Source organism: Rhyacophila brunnea, unplaced genomic scaffold, assembly GCF_057557595.1.
Source record: "Rhyacophila brunnea isolate RB1 unplaced genomic scaffold, BYU_Rbru_1.0 scaffold_6, whole genome shotgun sequence".
Lineage (NCBI taxonomy): Eukaryota > Metazoa > Arthropoda > Insecta > Trichoptera > Rhyacophilidae > Rhyacophila > Rhyacophila brunnea.
In genome coordinates this window covers 3,841,756-3,868,932 of record NW_028233276.1, presented here as the reverse complement: position 1 = coordinate 3,868,932, position 27,177 = coordinate 3,841,756, and the positions used below count along the sequence as shown (strand labels likewise).

Genomic DNA, 27,177 nt, shown 5'->3' with positions numbered 1-27,177 from the left:
CTAGTCCTGTCAAATGTCAAACATAGGGTCCCTGTAGTAACTATTGCCAGTTTAATCTAAACATTCGGTTGTTATCAACTTATATTTTAAAAGAAAAGAATCTCATAGTTTATTAAAAAACATATTAAAAACTTAATTCTTTCAGTTAAGTTACTGTCCAACAAGAAGATTTAAGCACAAGCCGAAAGTCGCTGTCGTCGATAAATAGGAGGAGCTTGTTTAGTTCACAGTTTTAACACGTAGCCAAGAAGATCTTGTTGGACAGTAGTTAGGTACTTAATAATTACGAAATTTCGTGAATAATTTTTTTTTTCACTGAAAACCATTTAATGGCTATGTGCTAAGATTACTTGTAAAACATGTTTTTTACATTAATAAAATAATGGATTCTGAATTTACATGAATGACAAATACATGAACCCTGATTGACATTCACTGCAATAATAATATTGATGCTTGGATAAGTCATTTGTGTCGTAGTACATTAGAAGTTTTTGGGTATTTCCACAAAAATTTTGCCTCAATCAGTAAATTTGCAAGTGTTTGCCTACTTAATTGTAGTCTTATTATATAATTGTAGTATTTATTACTTTCCAAGAAAATAAGTATTTTACTATTATTTATTTCAATTTATATGGGTAAAAATGGCCTTTGGGACCAAATTATGAAATAACAAATATTTCGATTTTTAACGAACTTCTTGTATGAAAAATAATAATTGACGAAAAATTCTAAATACGGTGAAATTTGATTTATTGTTTTTCGAATTATCGAGGTTCTACTGTAATTATTTTTAGTTATTTTAATAGAACATAAATAACATAAATGGTTAACTATGTTGTGTTTAAATTTGGTAGTCGTACTTAGACGCAACACGCTGGTATAATGTTTCATAGTTAAGTTGATAATAATAAAATGGTTGTTCTACTGTGCATTATACGCTAGAAACACGACTTCATTTTGCCAGAAAATAGGCCCTTTCTATATATCATTACTCTGAGACCAGAGCACTGTTTTTTTGTAAATAAGTATTGAACTCACTTGAATATTAATGAGTCAGTAGTCAATACACGCTGCCATGACACCCAACAGTCAAAACGATTTTCACATGGTTTAAAGTGACTTGATAGCCAACTATTTTTCTTTATATTTTAGAATCATTTGGTATATTTAACTCAAAAATGACAAAATAGCAAAATGTGAGTTATGACGCTAGGCGACTCAATTAGTCTGGTTAATCGAGATTCTACTGTATTTACTTTGTGTGTATACTGTAGTTGAATAATTTTTTTTGCAGCATTCCTGCGTTCCGAATGTGTTTGTCCAGAACGTGTTTGTAGACACGCACGACCCACGTTTCCCGTGGGTGGCATTCTTTGCTCTGAACCATGTGCGTGCTGGAACAGAGCTCACATGGAACTACAACTACGATGTGGGCAGCGTTCCTGGGAAAGTGCTCTACTGCTATTGTGGAGCACCCACTTGTCGTGGAAGATTGCTTTAATCAGTTAAAATCACTCGTGTAGATCATCATTAATATGTATTATCTTTAATACAAGTCTTTGTGGGAATAAAGATTGCCGAAATATATATGTGTTAATGTTAATTAATTTTTTTGTGTGCATTTCGTGAGATAAAATGACATGAAAATCGTAGTTTTTCATCTGTGTCAGATGACAAGGTGTGATTATGCTGGTGTATGGAAGATACTCTGATAAAAAGTAATCTGTTTAATAGAAGGGAAGTTGTCAGAACTATGTCTAATGTATTTCCATAAACGCAAATGTACTATAGACTGACAACTACAACCGGAGGCGGAGACCTATTAACTCGCAATACACATTAATACTCACAATGCGACAATAGCGCCACACCAAGTTTTAGTTATCTCGGTCCCTAGTATTAAGCTTCTAATTTAAAGATATGTGACTAATTCTCCTAGGGCCTAATGCATAGTAATACTTCTTTAAATAAGTAGAGCTTATGCGTTAGTCAGCCAATTTTCAGACGCATAAGACATAACGCATAACGAAAAATAGGTGGTGTCTCTAGCGGTGAAATTGAAATAAAAGTGATTACTTCCGTCATATAATTACGTTTTGTGAACAGAAATCAAATAAATAGAGTTTTGAATGTTATGTACATGTTTCCGGCTAGGAAAATTGTTTTTGAGTACCTTCCAATTATCTTCTCAAACACTAAAGACAATTCAAAAAGTAGCAAATACTAGGGCACTTGTATCTGCAGTGTGTGCATTTATTCAATTAACCATTTATAATGCAACCTTTCGTTTATATAAATTTTGTATTATTGATTATTTATATTATGCAGTTTTCATACTTTTACTGTTCAATTATATATTCAATTAAAAAAATAATTTAATGAATATTGTATTAATTTAAAAAATGAACATTTTTAACTGCGGAAAGTGATGTTTCCAATTTATTATTTTGGTAAAACATAATCGACATCTAAGGATTGTATTGGTTAGTTTTACATAACTTTGACATTCTATGCATCAGGCCCTATTTGCTGACTAATTCACTAATTATTTACAAGATATACTTCATGATAGTAATCAATATTAAGTACATCTGCTCTGCAACCTCATTCTAGCAGTCGTGTTTATTGTTATCCCAAAATTTACTGACCACGCTCGCACTTAAGGGGCCAAGTGTGTACAAGATTTTTTGTATTTTCCTTCAAAGTAGCAACTACGAAAATTATTAATGAACTGCGTTTTAAAATGAAAACGATATTATTTTACATCTCGCTTATACTTGCTAACATGAATCGTTTATGAAAAAAATGGGTGGTACTTTTAAGTACCGACAGGCAATTAGGACCATTTTTTTCTGTAAGCAATATATTTTTAGATATAAGTTGACGGCAAATGTGAGTCGTAAATGGGTAAAAATGATACTAAATTTAAGTTTATTCATAACTACGCGGAAAAACTACTGGATAAAGGCCTCCCCTAGCTCCCTCCACTCTTCTCGGTGTCTGATTCTTGGTACATGCACGTGATAGATGTGGTAGCAAAGAACTAGGGAACCTTGTATGAGCCCATACGTACATGGTATCATGTATAAATGTAATATAATTCATATCATATGATTTATGCCTCGAGTACATCGAGCGCACGCTCATCATGGTAGCTTTCAAAATTCTGAGCCATAGATCAGTATTCTTTGGATTTATGTCTTTTATATCAGAATTTTTGAATAATTTGAGAGGATACTATGATTTTGTAGAGTTGTAGACTAACTTAATGTCACATTTATCTAAATAACATCGAATAAATGGTATTTGTAAAACTAGATTTGAAAAATGGTCGCAAATGCCTGACGGTACTTGAAAGTACCACTGATAGTTTGGTTCGCTATTTGTATGTCATCATGCTGAATTTATAAATATTATATAAAATACATTCCTAGATATATTTTCAATAATAAAAATCAAAATAAAGTACGTAACATAATATGATAAAACAAGAAGAACAACACAAAATTAGAATGACAATTTCAACAGTCGAAAAACACCGCCAACTTCCTTTGGACAGATGATTTTTGCAAAATCAATGATGCCAGTCCACAAAATAATATTAGTTTATGGTTGAAAAAATTGTTCTTTATTGTAAAGTGGAGAAAAAAATATTTTCTGTTACAAATAAGAATTGTGTATGTTTATAAAGATGCCGGTACTTTTAAGTACCGTCAGTCCATAAAGGGTTATAGACAGTACATAGAAATAATAAGGCTTCAAAATTATATAAATAGATTTTCTACAACGTTTAAGGATTATCCAGGCGTATGCTCTGCAAATACCATTAAGGTATTAATTAATAATGAGTGTATTTTTTATTAAGTTGTGGTTTTAACAGTAAAGTAATACAACTGCTAGAATAGGGTTGCTGGTAGTTACCAATGTTTGAATGGGTGGTTGTCTTTATATGTTTCAATTTTTATTAATTGTTTACCATGATTTTTTTTTTTAAATAAATATTGTGATTTTTAATGACTATGTGCCAACGGCCTTTTATATAAGTACTAGAGGAGTATGATCGTTGATCTATAAAAAAATGTATAGATGCTATAAATATTATCCAACTAATTGTATGTAATATGTGTATATATTTTTTATATGATAAGACAACATGTGAAGTTTTTCATATCACGCAATTGTAGGCAATTATTTAAAATATATTGCAAATGTATGGTTGAAGTAGTGCAGTGTCTGAACAAGTAGAGTGTCTGAACAAGTAGTGTCTGAACGGTGGGTATGGATTCAGATCTTACGTTTGACACAAATCATAATACAGTAAACTCCCGTTTATCCATCTGCAGATTATCCGTGCACGATACGGCAGTGGCGAAGGGTGGAGGTAGGCTGTTATGATCTGCCATATATAGTGCACACTAAAGTTTGTCAGTCATAATATGTATTTATTTTCATTGAACTTAAGATAACAATTTACAAATGGTTAGTTTTTAAAATTCAATTAAACCCTGTGAAAACCAAGCCACTGACAAAGTTTAGTATCTACTATATATGGCGGTTCTCAACAGCCCACCTCCATCCTTTGCTACTGCTATACGATCTATACAACGATATAACAGCTCTTAGGAAAATTCAAACTGTTAGAAAATTATTAAAAGATTCCTGCAAACAAACCAAAATCACAGATTTTCTTAATAAATAATGAGTATTAAACATGTTAAAATAATTGTCTGCTTTAGAAATGTATAATAATATGTAGTATTTTATAAAGAAAAAAAACCATAGTTCGGAGTATCCGTGTTTTCCGTTTATCCGTGCTGCCGCTCACCACCATTAGCCTGGATAATCGGGAGTCTACTGTATATTGTTTTGTCAATGTGTGTTTGATCCAGACCAAGATCTTATGGGTTGGGTGAATGGCGTTCTGCTGATTCTCATAAAAATTAATTCTACCTCCACTCTTCAAAATAATGATTTATTTTTTAATTGTATGCGAGTTTGAGGAGGAAAGTTTACTAGAATGTAACTAGTTTTGTCTTCATGGCATCAAGGATGCCCTACATGCATACCTTTTTAGTGGTAAATATTACGGAGTATAGGAGACAGTTACAACACTATTTGACCATTGATATTTTTTAAGGAAGATCATTTAATATGACGTATCTGTGGTCTTTGGTAAAATTGTGATAAGTTGGTAATTTAGAGTTGGGTATACAGTTCACAAAGTTGTCTGAGTACGTCCATTCGGTCAATCTATACTATAGTTTGAAGCCTCTTTGGTGGTTGAGTGTCGTCCACCCTTGAGACATGGCCTGCCCAACGGAGTCACCTCACTTTCAAATGTGATGGCGGGGGGATTATCGTTCAATGCATACGGTTTATAGTTGTTCCTTCCTCACTATGTACCATCTTATTCGCATACGACGACTGCATTCTAATCCATGGGTCAATATCCACGTGATCGTGATTTTGTATAATTTTGTTTTAGTTTTTTTTAGAAAAGTCTGATCTGAACTGTCTGTAAACTGTAGCAAGATTTGTTTGCATGATAATAATTTTTCTACTAACTCTCTGGCTGAATTAGTTTTAAGGGTAATTCGTGATCACAGATAAATGAATTCGCCGACTGTTGTACTTATGTACGCGCGTTAGAAGTTATACTTCTTTGGCGTAACAAAACAAAAACAAAACTTGTGATAACCTAGATTCTTTGACTTGCTCTTAATTATCTTGTTAAATTACACGTAAGAAAATGGGCCGCTTATTGAAGCGCCGATGGTTTATTTCTATAAATTTTAACTTATATTACTAAATTATATAATTATTTATCGTTGTTTTTATTTTTAAAGTAACAACTGCCACTATGACATTTAATAGTTTGTTTATGTAAGGAATTGCTAATGGCAGACAATAATAAATTCGCTGCCTAGGCAACGGAACAATTGTAAACTATAACATACTGTATAATCGTCACGATTGCAGTATCATACTGTGGCGTAAAGGTAGTGCGTTCGGCTGATAACCGGACAACCGGTGGTTCGAATCCAATTGAGTGCGTTTATTTCGTGTGAAAAAATAATTATGATGTAACTAACACATGCCAAAAATGCACTCTGATCTGATTTCCCAAACGCGCCAAAAGAAGTATAACTTCAATAATTTTTTTATATAATATTATTTCAGAATTTAAATTATAAAACTTTAAATGAAGAAACAAAGTTGAAATCACCATTATGTATTAGGAGGTAATTAAATTAGTAAAATTAAAAAAAACTATAGTTTAACATCATTGTCACTTCCTTCCACAGATTGTTTTTTAGTTTGTGATTTAGTAATAATATGTAATTTGAAAGCTCCCATAGTATTTTATTATTCATTGATGCTCTCATCGTAAAGAAGAGATAGAACATTCGTTTTGGTAAGTTGCATGCTATCAAATTTGACTATAATGACAAGGATGAGGCTAGTGTTGTGTCATTAATATGTTTATATTATGCTCTATGTCTCATTAACACCCACGATGGATGAGTAGTGACGTGTCTATTTATGAAGTCTTGCACTGATCATAAATCAACCAAAGAACACAGACATGTATAATGAACAATAGAATTTGTTAATAAATTTACTAAATGTTTGAAAGTAAGTAATGATTGTATTCAAATGTTTTAATCTTATGATACTTGGATAGCATTAATTAATAATTATTAATGAATTATTTTCATTAGTTATATTGCCATTCTGTTGGGAATTATTAATGTAAAGCTGTATTTTACACATAAGCTAAACAATGAGAATAGAATGAACATTTAAATGCATCGAGTTGATTAAAATTGTTTCAGTATGATGATTTTTTTAAATCTAAAATCTGTCTATTCTATATTCTTTATAGTTCAGTTCATATATTCTATGGTTTTAGAGATGGGATTTTGACTAATACAATGAATATCAGGTAATTTCATGACTTCCAGCTTCTTGTTAATTTGATGTCTGTTTTCTACTTCAATAAATAAATCAATTTTATATTGATAGCTTCTTTATTTATTACCCTATGGCCTATACCAGCGATACTCAACCTGCGGCCCTTTAAGCTTTTATGTGCGGCCCGAAACACATTTATTATCAGGAATTTCGTATATCTTGAGATTCGTTTCGACTTTGATGCACAGATAGTGACACCCGAAGAGGATTGTCATTATGGTCCACATCAGATCTGGTATAAGAGTGTTGCTATTGCACACGATTAATTTTTAAAATCTCAAAAATGTTTTGTAAAAAAAGGGGGGTTTCATGATTTTTTTTCGTCACACCAGTAGTGATGTGGCCCGCGTTACTTTACAAATATATGTATTTGGCCCGAAGAAAAAAAGGTTGAGTATCATTGGCCTATACGATACACAGCTACATAAATCTTCACAGTTTTGGCTGTTTATCAATGTGTTAAAGATATTGGAAATTATGTTATTAGATGACACACAGTTGGCGTAGAGACGTATATACAACTACGAGTTCTACCTTTTGTACGGGGGCCGCACATGATACAGTCCATCAATTTGGTCTGATCCATGTGCAATGTTCCCTGTAAGGTGTGCGCGTGCTCACCTACCAAAATGTGACTGCACACATGTTTTCATCCCCCGCATAGTCCTCACACAAAAATATTCTAAAAGAAAGTTTCCTTTGCCAGATTTTAGTTTTGCTCGAATGCACGAAACCATCATATTATGCACAATTCTTCGACTTATTTCTCGGAAGGCAAAGGTCAAGTGCAACTAACGCGAGCACGCAAGTGAAATTTTACTTATTAACTTTAAACTTATCCCTTAAAAATGTCAAAAAGCAGTGGATGTGATAAATTCTGCAATAAATTTAAATTGGAATGGCTTTCTGAAATTGTTGAAACAGAAATGCCATCTTCAATGCATTCGCAAAAAGTTAGAATTGGTGATAATATATTTGTTTATTCGGAAACAGATAATTGTGTCAAATGCATCATATGCTCCGCAGCAAATATGCAAGGAGAATTCACTTCTGGAAAGAAGTGGATTGAATGGAGGTTGTATCTTTTAAAAAGGCATTTAAGTCAAAAAGTACACATGCTGTTAAGAAATTGAAAAATTTGAAAATAAGTGGACTTTTGAAAATAATGACGGAAACATCCGAAGAATGAAAGAATAGGATTGAGATCGCTGAGCAAAAAGTATTTAATATATTTTATCAACGAATATTTTATTTCCTATTTTTTTTATTTACTTCAAAAATTATCGTTAGTGTTATTATATAAAATCACTGAAATTAATAAGTTTTAATGCAAAAAATTGTATGTGTGTGTTTATAAATTTACCGCACCGGGTGACACCAACCCTCCAACCCTAGTTACTACACCACTGCTTAGATGCGTTGAGCTCAGGCTAGACGAGTCACTAATGACAAAGAAACTGACATTCAGGAAGCCGGGAGGCAAATGAAGACCTGGTTGACCTCATACATATTAGAGGGATAGTGTTAAGATGGATTTAAAGATTTTCTTAACATTCTAAACTGGAGGGAAGTGGCTTTGGGTGGACCTGGATGGAGGCAGGTGCTGGATGAAGCCAAGACCTTTGTGGTGCCAGAAAGAAAGAAGGAAAAGTTCATGGTCTCCCCTTAAGGAAGGTATTTTTTTATAAAGAACAGTAAATACCAATGTATATTGACTGAAATCTGAAGTTTAGCAAAATTTCAAATCGCTTAAACAGCTGTAGCAAAATAACAGGATAGGACTGGACAACCATTAATTAAGGCGTCTAATTCCAAAAAGTCCACATTGGTCAAAATCACGAAAAAAATACACACGTATTCTTTGTATAATTTTACACAATATGTATTGATCTATAAATTCCAAAACGCGACATAACCCTACGAAAAAAAATATTTGAAGTCTTGATTTATTACAAAAAGCGCCTAGTCCGCGTTTCATATTATTTATAGCTTGGTTGATTTCGCGCGTGTTTAAGTCAACCAATAACGGAACGTTCAATATTGAAAAGGGCGTCTCCCATGCTGTAGCATCTGGTAAACTCATGACAGTGCCACGGAAATATGTGCCTTATGCGGAGTAAATTAAAAAGTGAGGTATTTGTAGCGCTACGTCCAATTTTATTTTGCCTATATTTATTACATTTAAGAGTTTATCGGCTGAAACAAATTGCCATTTGGTTCTAATTTCGACATAGAATACAACGGAAAAAATAATCTCACGTTAAAACAAATAATTGAAGCTTGAAACATAAAAACGTTGTTTCCTGAAAATATTGAATTGTGGAGTTGTCGCTTTTTGTAATTAGACGCCTCAATTATTGTTATGTTTTTACATGTGTCAAAAAGTTTTGTATCAAACTTAAAAGAAAATATACCTACATATTATATTATAATATTTATAAGTAAAGTAGGTGAATCTAGAACCTATTTTTACGAGGTGGAAAGATGGTCTTATTCATTTCACATACTGGAGCTACTTACTGTACTCCATTTGCTCTGGTCATTTCGCAGGGTTATGCATATGCAAAAAAAGTAAGGTATCTTATCAGAGTCACTTTCATACGTTTAGGATGATTTTTATATATGAGGGTTTTCTTCAACATCGTTGGTCGTATGCTAAGTGCGATTTGGGAAAGATTCGAATTTTTCCCTTATGCAGGAAATAGGCAGCGTTAATGGGTTTATAATAATTGTCTGTGGTTACCAATGCCGCCAGTGTTTAAATAGTTCATATTACCTTATAGTCCAGTCAATCTGTACTTTTTGGTTGCAAAAGGTCGGGTAGAAGATTTTTTTTCCCTACTTGTATAGATAATAATGAGTAAGAAAAAAACGAGTTTGCCAATTCGAATGACTTCGGCACAACTTTTGGCGGGCAAAAAACCGCAAAATTTTTAGATTTGTTTTGATTTTTCGCTTATATCTCAAAAACGGTTGGTCGTAGCAAAAATATTGTTATATACAATTTTAAAGCGTATTAAATTTTCTAAAATTTTTATATCACATTTTTTTTCTATCTCTGAACATTTATGAGATATTTGCTGTTGAAAACAGTATATATTATGTATTCGAAAACACGCGTTTTAGTAAAAATGAAACTTTAATGAGAAAAAATACCATTTTAAACTTAAGATCTTACAAATAAACAGTTTGGGGCTACAAACTAGACTTTATGGTCAATGGGCCCAATGTTCCAGATGGTGCGTGGGAGTGGTAGAAAGGGCCACATTCCAATACCCCCACCAGTAGCCCTAGTGCCACGACATCAATCATTACCACTTTTGCTACAGTTTAGTCTCCATCGCGCCCGTAGTTATGTTTATTCTTTACATGTGTATTGTGTTGGGGTACAATAATTGAACTTACCGAAGAAGAAGAAGTAGGTGCACTCCATCACCTTACTAGTAATATCTCTATCATAGTCTAATGCAGGGGTTCCCAACCCCGTGCCCGCGGGTACTATGGCGCCAGTGGAACGACTCTTATCTGCCCGCCACTATTCGACAGAGACAGAATTTTCACGCTAGCCTGACACGCAGAAAACCCGAAGTGAACGAACGCCACGAACTGAGCCGATGAACGCCGAAGCACGTGACAGTAGTCACATGCTCGTACCGTCCCGATTGCTACGGCGATCATCGGCTCAGTTCGGGTTTTCGGCGTGTACAAGGATTGATGTGCAAATAGCATTCCCCGCCTGGAACCGCGTTGTTGTCATTGTGATTGTCGCGACAGTTAGCTAGGAGACATTTTTGTCTGACGAAACACGAATTAGGAGTTTTGATATTCCTTCTATATAGTTCTAAAATGAGTAGACCGAGTAAAAGACAACGAACCTATAATTTTAACACTGACCAGGAAGATCATATTGTTTCTTTAATGTGAAAAATAAATGCGTCTGTTTGTTGTGTAGTAGTAGTATTGGAGTGCCGAAAAAACATAATGTTGAACGACACTTTCAGACCATTCATGCCACTTTTGATGTGAATTATCCACTTAAATCTGAAGTAAGAAAGAAAAAAATATGTCAACTAAATTCAAGTCTAACTGCACAACAGACTGTTTTCACTAGACATGTGGAAAATTCTAAAAAGGCCACCATTGCTTCTTTCAAAATTTCTCACATGCTCGCAAAAATGAAGAAACCTTTCATTGATGGTGAGTTGTTTAAAAAACTATTTTTGACTGGTGCCGATTATTTGTTTGATGGATTTTCTAACAAACGTGAGATTGTCTCAGCAATACAAGACTTACAGTTGTCAAATAACACCGTCACAAGAAGAATACATGCAATTTCAACAGACATACAAACTCAGTTAAAGACTGCCTTGGAAATATGTGACTGGTTCTCGCTACAATTTGACGAGTCAACAGATATATCAGACACCGCACAGCTAGCAGTTATGGTGAGAATGGTATTTAGTAACTTCACAGTAAAAAGGATATGTTGCAAATATTACCTATGAAAGGACAGACAGGGGGTGAGGATATTTATAATACATTCAGAATATACGCCAAGTCAATAAATATGCTTTTGCACAAGCTGTCTGCGATAACCACCGATGGGCATTTGAAATTTGAAACATTTTTGTTTATTATTTATTAATAAATTATGAATATAAGAAAATAAATCATGGGAAAATGAGAAGTTATGGAAGGAGTTTGTCGATTAAAAATAGGTGGTGCCCGCCACCCTACCGATATTTTAGAATGTGCTCTAGAGTACAAAAAGGTTGGGAACCCCTGGTCTAATGGTACTGTCCTCAAAATGGTCATAAATAAATTTGAAAAAGCCATGTGTTTGCTAGAAAATAATGGCCCCACTTCAAAGCTATGGTTACAGTATTTTCGAATGACAACGTTTATCAAACACTTTATTCAGGCTGAATGAACTGGTGACTGGAACCTTCATTTGAAAAGTATTGAAAAAATGATTTCATTCTTTCATACAGCAGGCCATTTTATTTACGCTAAAAGTGCCCATTTGTATTTTCAGGATATGCAACAACTGAAAGAGAAAAAGACGCTCCTGAATTATGAGGAGTTCACTAGCAGAGGATATTTTACGATACGTCACACTGACAAACACTGGAGTGGAATTTGGTCGGATATGACCATCCAACAAACATGAATGAAAACAATGAAGATTTATGGAGGTCTTACACAGGGCAGAGATAACTGACGGTGTTCTAACCCGATGGACTTGGGAATGGTCAGTATGCAGAACATATGCAATGAAATTGAGTCATTCTGTAATGTTCAGTCTGAATCATCGGAACAGCATGTTGACATGAGAAATTCCCGAATTGACCGAGACAACGCTGATTCAAGTAAGCTTCTTGAAAGGTTATCATTACACTACCCATTTCCCAAAACCGACGAGATAATGTCGTTGAGTAGTGGGATTGTTGGAGGAACAGCAGTAAACTGCTATAATTCCCAAGAAGAAGGGTTAAAAGGGATTAATAGAATAATCGGTAACGACTTTCACTGTGTTAAATTCAAAAGAAAAGACAAACATTGCATCCGTTGGCGGTAGTATGAAAGCAGGACGAGCTAAAGTTGTTGTAGCTGATCCGCTTTTCCTATTTGAAAGAATATGTATATGTAAAGAAATGGAGGAAGATTTGCAACATTTCTTTACATAATATGAATTAGCACCCTACCCTATGTCACTGTTTTCAGAACAGGGTATGAGAAAAGTGACAAAATCGTTATTCTACAAGGCTTTCACCAGTATTGAGACTGTTTAAATTGAGACTGTTGTAAACAATCAGTTTATTGTGGTTGATGGAGGACATCTACATAAAGTAGTTTGGTCCCAAAATTCATCCTTTGGTGACATTGCGAAGATGTATTCGGATTATTTGACAAAACACTATAAGTCACATATTGAAGTTATATTTGACGGATATCTATGCATTGCAATCCAGTGGGACAAAGTTTGTAGAAAGATTACGCCGTATAAATTTAAAATCACACTATGAAATTATATTTCAAGGAAATACTGTCAATCAGGTGGACCAGAAACTTTTTTTGAGCAACGAAAATAATAAAAAATCGCTTTTCTTACAGGTTGGCATAAAAGTGAACCAGGCAGAAGAGGATGCCGATGTTTTAATTGTAAATACTGACATTTTAAAAGCAAATGAATTCAAAAGCTTAGTAACAATAGGTGAAGATATTGACCTTCTTGTACTGATGTCGGCAAGAGGACAATTCTTGGACAACTTATTCTTTCGAAAACCTGGAAAGGGAAGTAAACCAGATGTGTTGTTCTCGACAAAATCGTTTAAATATGATGCACGTACCATTCTTTTCACACACGTGTTCAGTGAATGTGATACAACATCTTCCCTATTTGGCCATATAAAGATTAAATTGTGTGGTATTTTGTTGAAGGAAGTGGTCACAGTATTCAACAATCCAGACGCCAGTCCTGATGAAATACATACGTGGGAGCTACATTGCAAAACCTTGAAGAAGTACAACCTATGCCTACTCCACCTCCACCAAAGCAGCAGAAACGGTTAAAAAATTAAGATGTTTGGTGAATATTATTATTTTGTAGGTAAGGTCAGTCGGGGCAAGATCGGCATACAAATTGACGAGTGTGACTTTAAATTAATTTTACAGAATTAGTAATTGAGATTTTTAATATATTTTAGATTTGTTGAATAAAACATACTATTTAACAAAAGTAGTGTTTGTTACAAAAGTATCGTATGGCTTAAATGGCATTATTTTGACAAAAAACGTAAAAATGACCCTTATTACGATCTTACCCCTTCACCAGGGGCTTGTTCGTCAGGAAAAATTATTTTCATTATAATACGCTTGAGAACCACACGGGTTTAGATCGTCAAAATATGGTTATTGGTAGAGAAAAGTATCATACCAAAAATATAAATACAAGGAATAAAATATCATTTATCATCTTATTTCACAACCATGGGGTTACTTCGGCATAATAAATGTATGCCGATGTAACCCCATCACAAATGTTTAGGCATAGTAAACGGATCTAGTATTAAAAGATTGTTTAAAATATAATGTTTATTATTTTCATCATTTACTACGTAGAAAATAAAGTAAGAAAGCAAAGTACACACATATAAAATATTATTTTTGATAAATGAATAAGTAAATGGAATTTTTATTGAATATTGAATTGTTGACGATTAAAATTAAACATAATTTCACCTCTTCTTAAAATTAAAGGTTGCGGAAGAGTACAAATTATGTCTTCATTGAGAATATCAGAAATGTCGTCAATAACTAGAAATATAAAAACTGTTCTGTCCTGGTAAACTTAATCACAGGTTTGTCATTTTTGTTGAAACTCAAAATTTTACCAACAAAGTGTTTGATGGTCTTTTTGGTTTCAAACTTGACTAAAATCCAGTCTTCAATATTTTTTTTTTCTTGAGGATAATTTACAACTACAATTGCATCCTCTTTTTATAAAGGGTCATTAAAATTCTCTTCATCGGTGTCTGGCAACAAGTCAGATATATTTCCAGTATCAGATGATGCTGAAGTGAAGTATTCGTCATCTTCAGAGCTTGACGTTGAATATAGTTTTTTCGCTTGGCAAAGGCTGTAAACCAATCACTCTTTGGAATGCCATTTTTAAATGGAGTTTTTATTTTATTTATTTGAACATAATGCCCAACTAACTCCATAACTTCCTTCCTCGATAATCCAAAACCATTTCGCTCCATTACGTGTAGATTTTCTGCCAAATTCCGTTCTAGATCAAGGGATAAAGCAGTTGGTTTGCCCGTCGATGAGGATTTATGCCCATGTGTTCCATTGACGTGGTCCATGAGTGTCATTCGTGGAATTTTAAATAGTTTGGATGCTTAATATCCACTCATTATTTTTGATAATACTTCATCAACAACATGATTCAATTGTTCTTTTATGGAAGACGTGGCTCTGTTAGACTTTCTTTTGTAGGTTCGAGGCATAATCACGGCTTTTTTATCTGCAACAAACCAGACATTGTTATTAGGTTTTTGAAACTGAGTTTTTAATGGAAAAAATAAATATATTTCATCTAAGTAGGTATACTCGTACGAACTAACCCCATTTTAAAACAATACGGGTATAGATCGTCATGCATGTGACGAACTTATCTGCTGTTGACCAAACTAGTGGGGTTAGTCCGTCAGCAGTCAAAAATAATTGAAGGCACATGTAATGATAAAAAATAAAAGCTAAAATAGAAAGCGGTATAGGCAAATTAGGTACATACCAAAAATCAGTTGATTTGGGCATTGGATTAACGAGATATTTTACGATTTGACGATCTAACCCCATTTACATTATAAAAGTTGAATCACGACAAAACTTCTCTCCTCTGCCACGTAAGCTAGACTGAAGCTAACTTCATTGCAAATGTGGAGGACGTTGAGTATGAATGTTGGTAACGCGGATACGAAGCGGCACTACCCACATCGCTGCAATAAGAAAATAAAGGCACTGGACGAACTAGACCCGTTGACGATCTTGCCCCGACGTACCTTATTAAGATTTGTTTTGCTATCATTACTAAAACTATCAACATACTTTATTTGTAAGATCTTAATTTTTATTTAGTATTTATTTTCATTAAGGCGGAGAGGCATAGAAATTCATTATATTTTTTTATTTCAAAGACAAAGCGATGGAGACTAAACTAAAGCAAAAGTGTTAATGATTGGTGTCGTGGCACCAGCGGTACTGGTGGGGGTATTGGAATGTAGTCCTTTCTACCACTCCCACGCACCATCTGGAACATTGGGCCCATTGACTATAAAGTCTAGTTTGTAACCTCAAACTGTTTATTTGTAAGATCTTAAGTTTAAAATGGTATTTCTGTGCCTCTCCCCCTTAAAGTTTGATTTTTACTAAAACAGGTGTTTTTGAATACATATATACTGTTTTCAACAGCAAATATTTCTCATAAATGGTCAGAGATAGAAAAAAAATTTATGATATAAAAATTTTAGGAAATTTAATATGCTTTAAAATTGTATATGACAATATTTTTGCTACGACCAACCGTTTTTGAGATATAAGCGAAAAATAAAAAAAATCCAAAATTTTTGCGGTTTTTTGCCCGCCAAAAGTTGTGCCGAATTGGCAAACTCGTTTTTTTCTTACTCATTATCATCTATACAAGTAGGAAAAAAAAATCTTCTACCCCACCTTTTGCAACCATAACGTATTTTTCGTTCTAATTTGACTGGACTATTATCCCACTGACACCAGCTCTCACTCATTTTTGTTATTTATACCCAAATTATCAAACCTTTCTGAAGTGGTACAATTGCAACCATTTTTACGGCAATTATCAACATAATATAGGAAAATAAAGTTTACTCCTGGCAGCACATATTATGAAATGCGCCATATTTGAAGTTTGACATTTGAGTAGGTAGTTTGACAGCTAGTTCAAGTACGTAGTTACAAATAATATAAAATTTATAATATTAATAGTATCGACCGAGGGCATTTGATGACATTTGAATTTAAATCCATTAGAATATAATTTATGTTAAAAAATTACATTGGCATTGCAGGAAATATTTTGTTCAAATAAATTTGAACAAAGATGCACAAATCAAGCGTCATTACCGTGGAAGATATGTTTTCAAAATATGAAAATTTAATGACAGAAGAAGATTTAAAATTGGAGACTTTCTTGCAAGCGTTGACTGAAATAGTGCGCAACGAGAAAACCGAAGAACTGGCTTGGTTTAAAAACATCCAGCGGCACAATTTTTTACTAAAGGAATTGGAAAATGTTCGACAACTGCACGACGATGTGAAGCTGAACATAGACAAACGATTTGATAATGTGTTGGTAAAATATTTAGATCGCTTAAATAAAGAACAGTTCTTTGTGTTGTCCATTGAAAATGGTGGAATACTTAAAATAAAGGAGCATAGTTTACCCAATGTTAATGTGTTGGCAGGTGAATTTTCAAGTAGGTACCTAATTAAAAGATAATTGTAATTTTTAGTGATTAAGGAAAACTAAATTTAATTAACCTCGAATTGCAAAAAAAGAGTGGGGACTGGAATGGATTCGCCTGCTAAGTTTATATGCAGAACTACGAGTGTCAGGAAAGGGTGGGTTTGGAGAATAAAAATTATCGCACTGCCCAATCTTGAACGTACATTTCATTCATACATTTTAATGCATCATTATCACACTAAGATTAGGTTAGGGTAGATTAGGTTAGGTTGGGTTTGGTCTAAAAAGAAAGTTCTAAAAAGTCATGTGGTCATCTCATCTGCAGCAGTATTACCTAAATTTTAATTGTATGATTTATACAATAGGTAGAGTTGCCGCTTCATAACTTTGAGGTCCTTCTCTAGGATGATGATATCATTTGATCTAGATTTATGCGATATAATCAGGCAAAGAGGTGTATCAATGTAGTAAAAAGTGCAAAAAAACTAACCTAACCGAATCTGTATACTCTAACCATGGCCCCCACAAAAAGGGGGCTGGCAGGGCTCTAGACTGGGGGCCCGGGCTCAGGAACGGCCCTGCGTGGCGAGTCGACCAGATAAGTGATATAAATACATATCATAAATTCTCTTTAATAGTAAAAAAAGTCACTATTGTTCTTCGATATTGTTATTATTTAAAATTATGTGGTTGTACGATTCAATTTTAAATTGTGTATCGATACTCGACAACTCCATAATTCAAATGGATGTATTAAAATTTACAAAAAACACTAAATATACGAATTAATTTTATCGTTTACACCATTTGGTACACCTACTGTCGACCGTCACACTGCCTTTATCTTTAGCGATGGGTAGGGGGGCCCGCCAAAGACCCTAGCCTGGGGGCCCGCTTCAGGATGTGGGGGCCATGACTCTAACGCTAACGTATACTCTACTGTAACCGAATGACTTCGGGTCACCTTAATAAAAATGCAGGCAGTCATGCGAGATTCCTTGGAGAAGGTGAGTATTTAAAAACTGAATTTAATACGTCGTCAAGGCCTTTTTATCAAAACAAGGGAATTTACATTGGATATTAAACACTACAAATACAATTTTAATCACGGCTACAATGCATTATTATAGAATAGGCGGTGAAAATAAGATAGAGGGCCCCACCGCTCGGTAGCAAAAATTATTTAATTATATTTTTTAAGAAATCACATTTATGGGTAGATAATAATGCTGGTATGTATATCATGTTCCACTGTTGACTGTCACAAAAATGTTTTGCTTCATATTTAGCCTAAGTAACTGGTAAATTTTTTTTTTTATATATTGATTAATATATTAATGGTAATCATAATTATTTAATAGTAATGAATGTAGAGTGAAGCTCTTACTACAATCGCTGTAATATTGATAATTTGTGGCTTAGTATTTCATAGTTAATCAAACAGATGTCACTGTGTGTTTAATTTTTTAGATTATGCAAATCAATCGACAATGGCTAGTAATTTGGGCTTAAAGTTAGACGAGGTAAGTCGCAAAATTTGTATGTGCGGCCTGTCGATCACGATAACTCGCTGAATGCATAGAACCGGTTAAATCGAATTGCCAGTTTGTGATTTCCGTTTTTCTAATTTCCATGATAGTCAAGCAGTTGGCTGGCTGACTAAAAAGCAAAGCAATCCACCCTCATTCTTGTCAAGTAGTTGTGTGTACTAAGTGCTCTCATTTACTATGGCCTCAACGATGCATTTGGTAGAGCGCTTGGCGACTGACAAGTTGAAAGCTTGGTAGTTCAAGGCTGATTGAGGGTGTCTTGATTTTTGAATCGACGACGACATTTTTTCAGTACACGTCAGCCGGATTCACTCTACCAGCAAAATTGCTACCTATACTGAATATGAAAAAATTTCACTTCAAAAATTTATTGCTTACAAGCACTGTTATGAATTATTTGAATACTGAGTAATATAACATACAAGCGAGCATGTGGATACTTTATAAGGTGGTGTACCTTGCTGGAATGATTCCTGTTATTTATTATGGTACCAAAAGTGTTTAGAAATTTAATTAGTAATCGGAGTAACATCTTTCAGGCGTAGAGGTGGCTGTTCAAACATTCAAAGATTGTCTTAATGAATTATCTGATTATTTGGAGACCATGGCGGACATTGATGCCCTGTGTTGGGTAATTGATCCCGTCAATCCAACCAGCAAAGATAATTATCGCAGAATCATTATCGGTAAGAAATTTTCTCATGATTTTCTGTAATATTTATTGAAGGTTACTGTATTAAAAGCGATATTTAGTTTTATTGCTTATATCGATGATTTTGACTGTGTGTGATGGCAGAAGATGTGGAAGAACCTCTGAGAGATGGTGAACCTGCACGCCTTGTATGTATGGCCTTGCATGGAAAATGTTAATAAACATATCTCTGCCATAGTAAAGGTGAATGATGTCATATCCCAAAAGTGCAAAGTGCAGTTTAGTAATCTTAAATCTGACTGTTGGTCCACTTTTTACCCCTTTTACACCTGTCTCCAATGGCTTAATTATATTACGTCACTTGTATTTGTTTAAACCTCAACACCTCATTTATTGAAACATATCGATACACCAGTTCAATAGGGGAACAACTCAAAATTTAAAGGTTTTGAGTTAAGAATGCCATTTGATGTAGAAAGGTCTTCTCTTTATAATTCAGCAAAAAAAATAATCAAAAATTTCTTCAATGTGTCATAAAATCGAATAATCCTTTCTAAGATTAATCATTAATTCCGTTATATAATCGAATTTATTTGTTTATTCATTATTAAAATGTACAATTTCATTGTGTATTGATGAATTCCACTGAATTAAATATAAAAAAACACACACTTTCATCGAAATCAAGGCTTTAAAATTAAAATGAGAATTACAGCAAAAAATTCAAACGCCATTATCTTGGAACACGGTTTTATGAGTTGTTCCCCTATTGAATTGGTGTATCGAATGAACTGATGCAGCACATAAAATACGATAAAACAAAGCTTTTGCAATAGGTACTAATAGTATTTTCTTTTAATGACAGGAGATGACATCTCAGCTATTGTAACCGTAGACGAATTTGGAAACAGGCATGCTCCTGAGATAAAACTCCTCGGTCCTTCGAGATTAACTGAGCCCAAGACTGAAGCTATGTACCAAGAGGTTTGGGACCCCGATCAAATGTTCTCTGCTAATCTACTGCGAATGTTAGGTTAGTATCTCAATTATACCAAGTTCTTATTTATTTTTCTGTCCATCGTTGACATTATATGCCTTGAGTATATCTGGATAATTCTGTGTGTGAAAGGAAAAGATCAATAAAACTTAAAAATTTAAAAATACAAATGCCAAATTAACTAGGTATAATGTATAATATACACTATTATGTATATGCGTAAATGAGCAAAAGAATGAGTTAAATCAACACCGGACTTAGTTAACCGGTTCTATACCTTCAGCGAGTTATCTAGCTCTATGATGCCGTGATCGACAGGCTGCACATACAAATTTCGCGAGTTATCTCGCCCGACTTTAAACGCAAATTACTAGCCACTATCGATTGATTTGCATAATCCAAAAAATTAAACAAGTGACATTTGTTTAAATAATTATGAAATACTAAGCCAAAAATTATCAGTATTACAGCGATTGTAGTAAGAGCTTCACTCTACATTCAATGTGTGTCGTTAAAAATCTGTGGCCCATCAGATACTGCCGTAACTTTACGAGATGAGATTATTGATATATTCCTGGCTGGAGAAAAGCCATGGAGGTAACCAAGATTCAATTTGATTTGTTGGGCCATCGATGAAAAATACTCTGGTGAATTACCTATAGTATTATGGTATCCTATATTATTATCCTATATTATTATAGATCGCATAGTTGAATTTGATTTCTCCTCAGATAGAGTAGCAAGTTTAACACTTCAGCTCAGCAAAAGATACCAGATTCTGCTTTTGCAAGTTTATGCGCACACTCAAAACTCACCTGATGAAAAAGTGGAGGAGCTATATGAAGAAATCAGTACGTTGAAAAATAAACGGAAATGTCACTTCACTATCATCATGGGAGACTTTAATGCACGAATCGGATCTCAACACCAGGATGATGTAGATGTAGCTAGGGTGATGTAGATATGTCGGGCACTTCGGACATGGCACCAGGGATGGCCGAGGAGACATGTTAGTGGAGTTTGCGGAAAACCACAATCTCTACATCATGAACTCATTCTTCAAAAAGAAGCCTTCTTGAAAATGGACATGGCGAAGCCCAACAAAACGAACCAGCGAAATCGACTACATCCTCACCAACAAGACGGATATTTTTCTAGACTGCACAGTCATTAACAAATTTAATACTGGCAGCGATCACCGAATGGTAAGGTGTAAAGTACGATTTAACATCAAACGTGAGAGATCCAAACTGATGCAGAAGCCCAGAGTCCGCAGAGGCTTGAGAAGCAGAGTCGAATTCCAACAAGAGCTGGAGAACAGGTTAGCGGCTTTCCAGGCTGAAAATGACCCCATCTCCCTACAAAACACCGATGCAGTAACAAAAATCATTATAGAATCTTCGGAAGAGACAGTTGCTGCTGGGGTTGAACGAGTAAGCAAACTTTCAAAGGAAACGTTGAATCTTATGAAGCTGCGTAGGAGTACGAAAAGCGAACAACAAGTTGCAAATGATCTCGAGTACTCCACGCTGTGCAAAACTCTACGTAAAAACATACGAGAAGATCTTCGTAAGTTCAATATGAACCTTGTTGAATCAATTGTTGCGTCAGGAAGGAGCTTACATAAGAACAAGCAGCATCTGTCAATAGGGAGAAGGCAGATCACGACACTAAAAGCGCAAGATGGAAGTATCGTGCGTAACTGGGATCATCTACTGGACACTGTTGTAGAGTTTTACAGCGCTCTATACAAAGATGACACTGACATCAATTCAGATCTTCCGGTGAACGGAGAATATGGAGATCCTCTTCCTGAGGTTACTACCACAGAGGTGGAATATGCTATAATGTGCATGAAGAGTGGGAAAGCCCCGGGAGAAGATGGGCTGACTATCGATGTTCTCAAACGGGCCGGGAGGACGGTGAGCGAAGTGCTCGCACGTCTGTTCACGTCTTGTCTGCACGAAGAGAACATCCCAGAGTCATGGAAAAATGCCTCCATTATTATTCTCCATAAGAAAGGAGACACTGAAGATCTGAAAAACTATCGACCAATTAGTCTACTGCCAATTCTGTATAAGGTTTTCACGAAAATACTCTCAAACCGTCTCGAAACAGTTCTAGACGAGAACCAACCAAGAGAGCAAGCCGGTTTCAGAAGAGGCTACAGTACTATGGATCATATACAGGTTGTCAGGGAAATCATAGAGCGCTACCAGGAATACAAACTGCCATTATATCTTGGTTTTATAGACTATGAAAAGGCGTTTGATTCCATCAAAAAGTTCTCAATTATAGACGCCCTTAGCAACCAAGGAATTTCCAGACGCTACATAAACATATTGAACAGTATATACAGTGATGCCACAGCATGCGTGAAACTCCACAAACGGTCGTGTAAATTCCCCATTAACAAAGGTGTCCGGCAAGGTGATACCATTTCCACTAAACTATTCACCGCTACTCTTGAGGACTTATTTAGGAAACTTGATTGGGAGGAAAAAGGTGTTCCAATTAATGGGGAGCACCTCAGTCACCTGCGCTTTGCAGATGATATTGTTATACTCTCACAAGACCCGAAAGACCTCCAAAGTAGAATGCAAAAACTCGCGGTTGTCAGTCAAACGGTCGGTCTAAAGATAAATGTCTCAAAGACAAAAGTGATGAGGAACTGTTTTTCGGACCCTGCGATTATCTGTATTTCTGGCACCCAACTCGAGCAAGTCAGCAGCTACGTCTATCTCGGACAGCAGGTGTCCATAGACGGAAGCATGCACGATGAAATTGCTCGAAGAACAAAGCTGGGATGGAGTGCTTTCGGACGTCTGAATATTATCTTCAAGAGTGACCTACCATTATGTCTTAAGCGTAAGGTGTTCAACCAATGTGTGCTACCCGTGCTCACGTATGGCTGCGAGACGTGGACCCTCAGCACGAGAGATGTCCAAAGGCTAAGAGTCACACAGCGAGGCATGGAGAGGTGCATGTTGGGCATCACGCGAAAGGACCGTAAAAGGAACGAATGGGTTAGGAAGCAGACAAGAGTACGCGATGTAATAGACGTTGCCAAACAGCTGAAATGGAGATGGGCGGGACACATTGGTCGCCGAAAGGACGGCCGCTGGACAAATGCCGTCATCCAGTGGTACCCAAGGGGTACGAAACGGCCACAGGGTCGCCCTAAAAGCCGCTGGATTGACGAACTGGTAAAGTTCGGCGGAAATACGTGGCAGCGAACGACACAGGACCGAGAGAGTTGGAGAAAGCTTGGGGAGGCCTTCATCCAGCAGTGGATTGACCTCGGCTGATGATGATGATGATGATATTATTATTTATTATGCAACAACCGGCTCTGCGCCAAAGCGAACATGTTCGCCGATATGGCCGGGCGTACAGTGCCAGCCATACAAAAAATGCAGACTTATTTGCCTGTCTTTGAAAATAGAATGCCAGTCTCAGGCGTTTGTTTTGAATAATTTAAAATTCGGAAGACTACTGGTCCAATAATGAGCCATTTAGCAAATGATTGGTTAGTGTTTATAATGAACTTTCAATATATTTAAAAAAAATAAAAAAATAATAAGGTTTATTTTTGCTAATTTGCAACCTCTCACTTGCCACCATACAAAACCTCACAGCATGTAATAGTTTTTAATATTCGTGATACTCAACATAGAATTACGTATCAACCCATTTATGTTTATAACTGAAATGACAAGTTTCCACTGATTTTTTTAAATGGAAAATTTTTATTTTTTTCTTGATTATTTGGATTTATTGTTATCTGAAGGTAAAGGTACCCCATATTTTTTATTTTGGATAATTGAGGTCATGCTGTGATACGCTTTCGTTTCATCTTTGAACCATAAGATTAAATTAAATTGGTACTTAACCGACTGTATTTTTCAGGTCTGGATCACTTCCCTTTAAAAAGTGATTTGAAGGAAACGTTAGCCAAAGAACTAATGGAGGAACTAGAATGCAGTATATGTTTGGCAGGCAGAAACATTACAGGGGATCTCCCTTCAGTTATATGTGAGAAATCAACATGCCGTCAGCAGTTTCATTCTGATTGCTTATATCAGGTAACCATAAGGTGTATATGGGCAGCATCTTGCTGTTGCTGTTAGCAGAAAACGAGCGGCCAATTACAGCTTCTTGTACTGCCGCGATCGGCAGCATTGCGGCAGCTCATGCTGCTGCGATTGGGAGCAAACATGTCAGCGGGAGTAGGGGCTCACCGCATTCGTATCAAAATCTTTAATATATTTAGCACATAAAGTGGCCCAAGCATTATTTGTAGCAACCCTGTCACTTTACCAATGAAATCTTTTTTTCCTGAAGAAATCAGGATGGCGGCCGCATTGTCTGAGTGGAGTCAATGCGGCTTGGTTCACAGTTTAAGGAAGGGCGGTGAGCACTTCTTCACCTAATAGCATCCAACCTGGCCACGTTACAACAGGGCCACGTTATTCGCCCGATTAAGACCGGGTGTGGTGCGTGACGGGTTTTGGTTTGGAGGGATTAAGTTCAATGTCACTTTACCTATGTGAACAATAATTTTTAATATTTCCTCTATGTGTTCATCTGTCCGCTAGGTACTCTTAACTTAAAGTCATGAAAATTTAGTCAAAGCACATTTGAGTGCATGGTGACCTTAGTCTTGGGTAACTGCTCCTGAGACATTCCCAGTCATAAAAAAAATGATGCCTCACATCCAAACGTAGGGTCCCGTAATACGCCCCATTAAGACGGGGTGTGGTGCGGGGCGGGTGTGGTTTGGTGGGGCCATTAAATTCAATGTCACTATATGATTCACATTTTAGACTCTATGTCACTTATAAAAGCGTCTGTGTCAAAATTATTGCCGTCCATCTTTGGCAAAAACTCATATTGGAATGACGGTGCGCAGGACTAGGCGGAGAGAGAGGTGAGAGGGGTTGTTGATATAACGGGCAGTCAGTGCTGCCAGTGTATGTTTGACGCGGCAGCAAATCAACTGCAGCAACTCGGCGGTTTCGGGCAGCACGTCGGCAGCAGTGTGTTGGTGTGTGTGCCTCCAGTATTTGGGGATTTCCGAGATGCGACTGCCGGCAGCAGTAGCATGATGCTCCCCATGTATTCCCGGCCTAAACCATACAATATCATCCAAATTTAAATCAGAGATTGTCAATTAACAAAATGGAAAAGAGAAATGTCAGAGTAATATAGCAACGATAGCTTTTTGATAATCTTTTTAAAACTAATAACATTGCGATATTTCTGTAGATAAATTAAACTCATAGCTTTCTTGTTGTTTTATTCAATTGTATTTTTAATACTTATATATCAAATTTTTCTGTTTCAGTGGCTTTCGGCAATATATCCAGCAGTGTCTAGCAATGTTCAAAGATTTAATATAATGTATGGCGAGTGTCCTAGCTGTAATATGCCAATTACATGTCCAATTCCTTGATTCACTGTTTTTATTGTAGTTTGAATACATCCGTTGATTTTGATACAGTGCATCTTCTGAAACATTCCAGCGCATCTATTCTATACACAAGACAGTTATCGACAGCTATCGAGGGTAGTTTTGTATCGAATTACAATAAGTTAGTTGTAATAAGTGCTATGTTTTAACAGCACCTCTCTTCGGTGTGCTAAATTTTAGAGCGAGATAGACAGTTTTGACTGTTTAGACGGCTAACTTATTCTAACAATTATAATACCTCAATACAAAAATATGATAAACTACTCTCGATAACCGCCGATAGCTGTCTTGTTTTTAGAATAGATGCGCTGATCTGAAAATGATTTGAAATAAAGTGCGGTTTCTCAAGAGTTAAAAAAAATCTATGTCTTCTCCTCTGTATATTACTGTAAACTTTAGTGTAGTGTTAAATCATGATTTTAATTGAATGATTTGAGATGTTCAATATGTAACAAAATATTTAGTTGGTCATAAGTTTCTGTTATTGCATATTTTTATGAGTTGTAAATAAAATAAGCCCATAATAATTGAAGCGCACGATGGCAAAGTGATTACACGTCAGACCTATGGTAACTTGTAAATTGTACGTAAAACATTTCACTGTGAGTTTTCTTATCGGAAACAGATGACTATAGACTATACGGTCTCCAATTTTATTAGATTCAATATGAACATTGATTCAATTTTCCTAGCTTATTTTGGCATAATTCATGAATAGTTCAAGAATGAAAACTTAACCTAACCTAACCTAACAAATAATCCAGTATATCGGCTTAATTCAAAATTTGTTTGCTGGTGCCTTCCTGTAAACGTAAAGTATAAAGTGTAAACCGACAAAAACCGTGACCGTCCCAACGAGGTTGGATGGTCTTTAATATACGGCCATATATTTCCGATACAACATTTCACGGTGAAATGTGATACGGCGAACTGCATATGTACAAGTTTCCGGACACACAGGCCTATAATGTTGCGGGTTCCGGATTTGAAACCCGAGTCAGGCAAACTCACATGTTGTTTTTCAATGTGAGTATGGATCTAACAGTTTGGGCAAGAGGCTAACATCCGTTTCTCGTAAAAAAATAAAAAAAACTGTTAGTACAACATCCACTCTCTAGAGGGCTATGATCTTTTAGGATAGGACTTGGTTTAAAAAAATAATTAAATAAAATTTTATTAATGTATTGACTTTTACTTACCTATCCAAAAGGAATGGAAATATTCCATTTAATGCTGAGATTTCATGAGAAAGTAAAAAAATTGGTACGACTTGAAACCTTTTTGGTAATAGAGTTAAAAATTGTTTCGTTTTAACGTGATCTGTTTTAAAAAAAATCATCTTGGTAAAGGCTCGATGACATTGAGCTACTTTACAAGCTGCTTGTCGTTTAGTTTAAAAGCGGGCGAGTCAACTAGTGCGATTGTGATGATGACACACAAAACTTTCTACTCGCTCAGAATCCAACAAGCTAGCGCGTTGAAACTGTCATTTTTGGTACTATTTTGACAGGATGTATTGAG

The 27,177-nt window shown here is 35.4% G+C and overlaps 2 protein-coding genes and 1 long non-coding RNA gene across 4 annotated transcripts in view; all 3 read left to right on the top strand.

The window, feature by feature from the left end:
• Window positions 1-1,637, top strand: part of LOC147065113 (uncharacterized) — a 70,662-nt gene extending 69,025 nt beyond the window's left edge. The window contains exon 32 of the mRNA XM_085956768.1: window positions 1,298-1,637. Coding sequence (XP_085812894.1) covers window positions 1,298-1,504 — 207 coding nt within the window. The 3' untranslated portion in view covers window positions 1,505-1,637. The remainder of the gene's footprint in view (window positions 1-1,297) is intronic.
• Window positions 1-27,177, top strand: part of LOC147065109 (uncharacterized) — a 459,822-nt gene that overhangs the window by 284,721 nt on the left and 147,924 nt on the right. The window lies entirely within an intron of this gene.
• On the top strand, window positions 16,416-26,834 carry Fancl (E3 ubiquitin-protein ligase Fancl). Of its 2 annotated transcripts, XM_085956635.1 has the most exons (6): window positions 16,416-16,462; window positions 16,587-16,994; window positions 19,074-19,220; window positions 20,052-20,219; window positions 24,093-24,268; window positions 25,531-26,834. In XM_085956635.1, the coding sequence occupies exons 2-6, from the start codon at window positions 16,619-16,621 to the stop codon at window positions 25,636-25,638; spliced, it is 975 nt and encodes a 324-aa protein (XP_085812761.1). In that variant the 5' UTR covers window positions 16,416-16,462; window positions 16,587-16,618; the 3' UTR covers window positions 25,639-26,834. The 2 variants fall into 2 exon arrangements, with proteins under 2 accessions (XP_085812761.1, XP_085812762.1); XM_085956636.1 differs by lacking the exons at window positions 16,416-16,462; window positions 16,587-16,994 and adding an exon at window positions 18,443-18,507 and having other exon boundaries at window positions 25,531-26,833.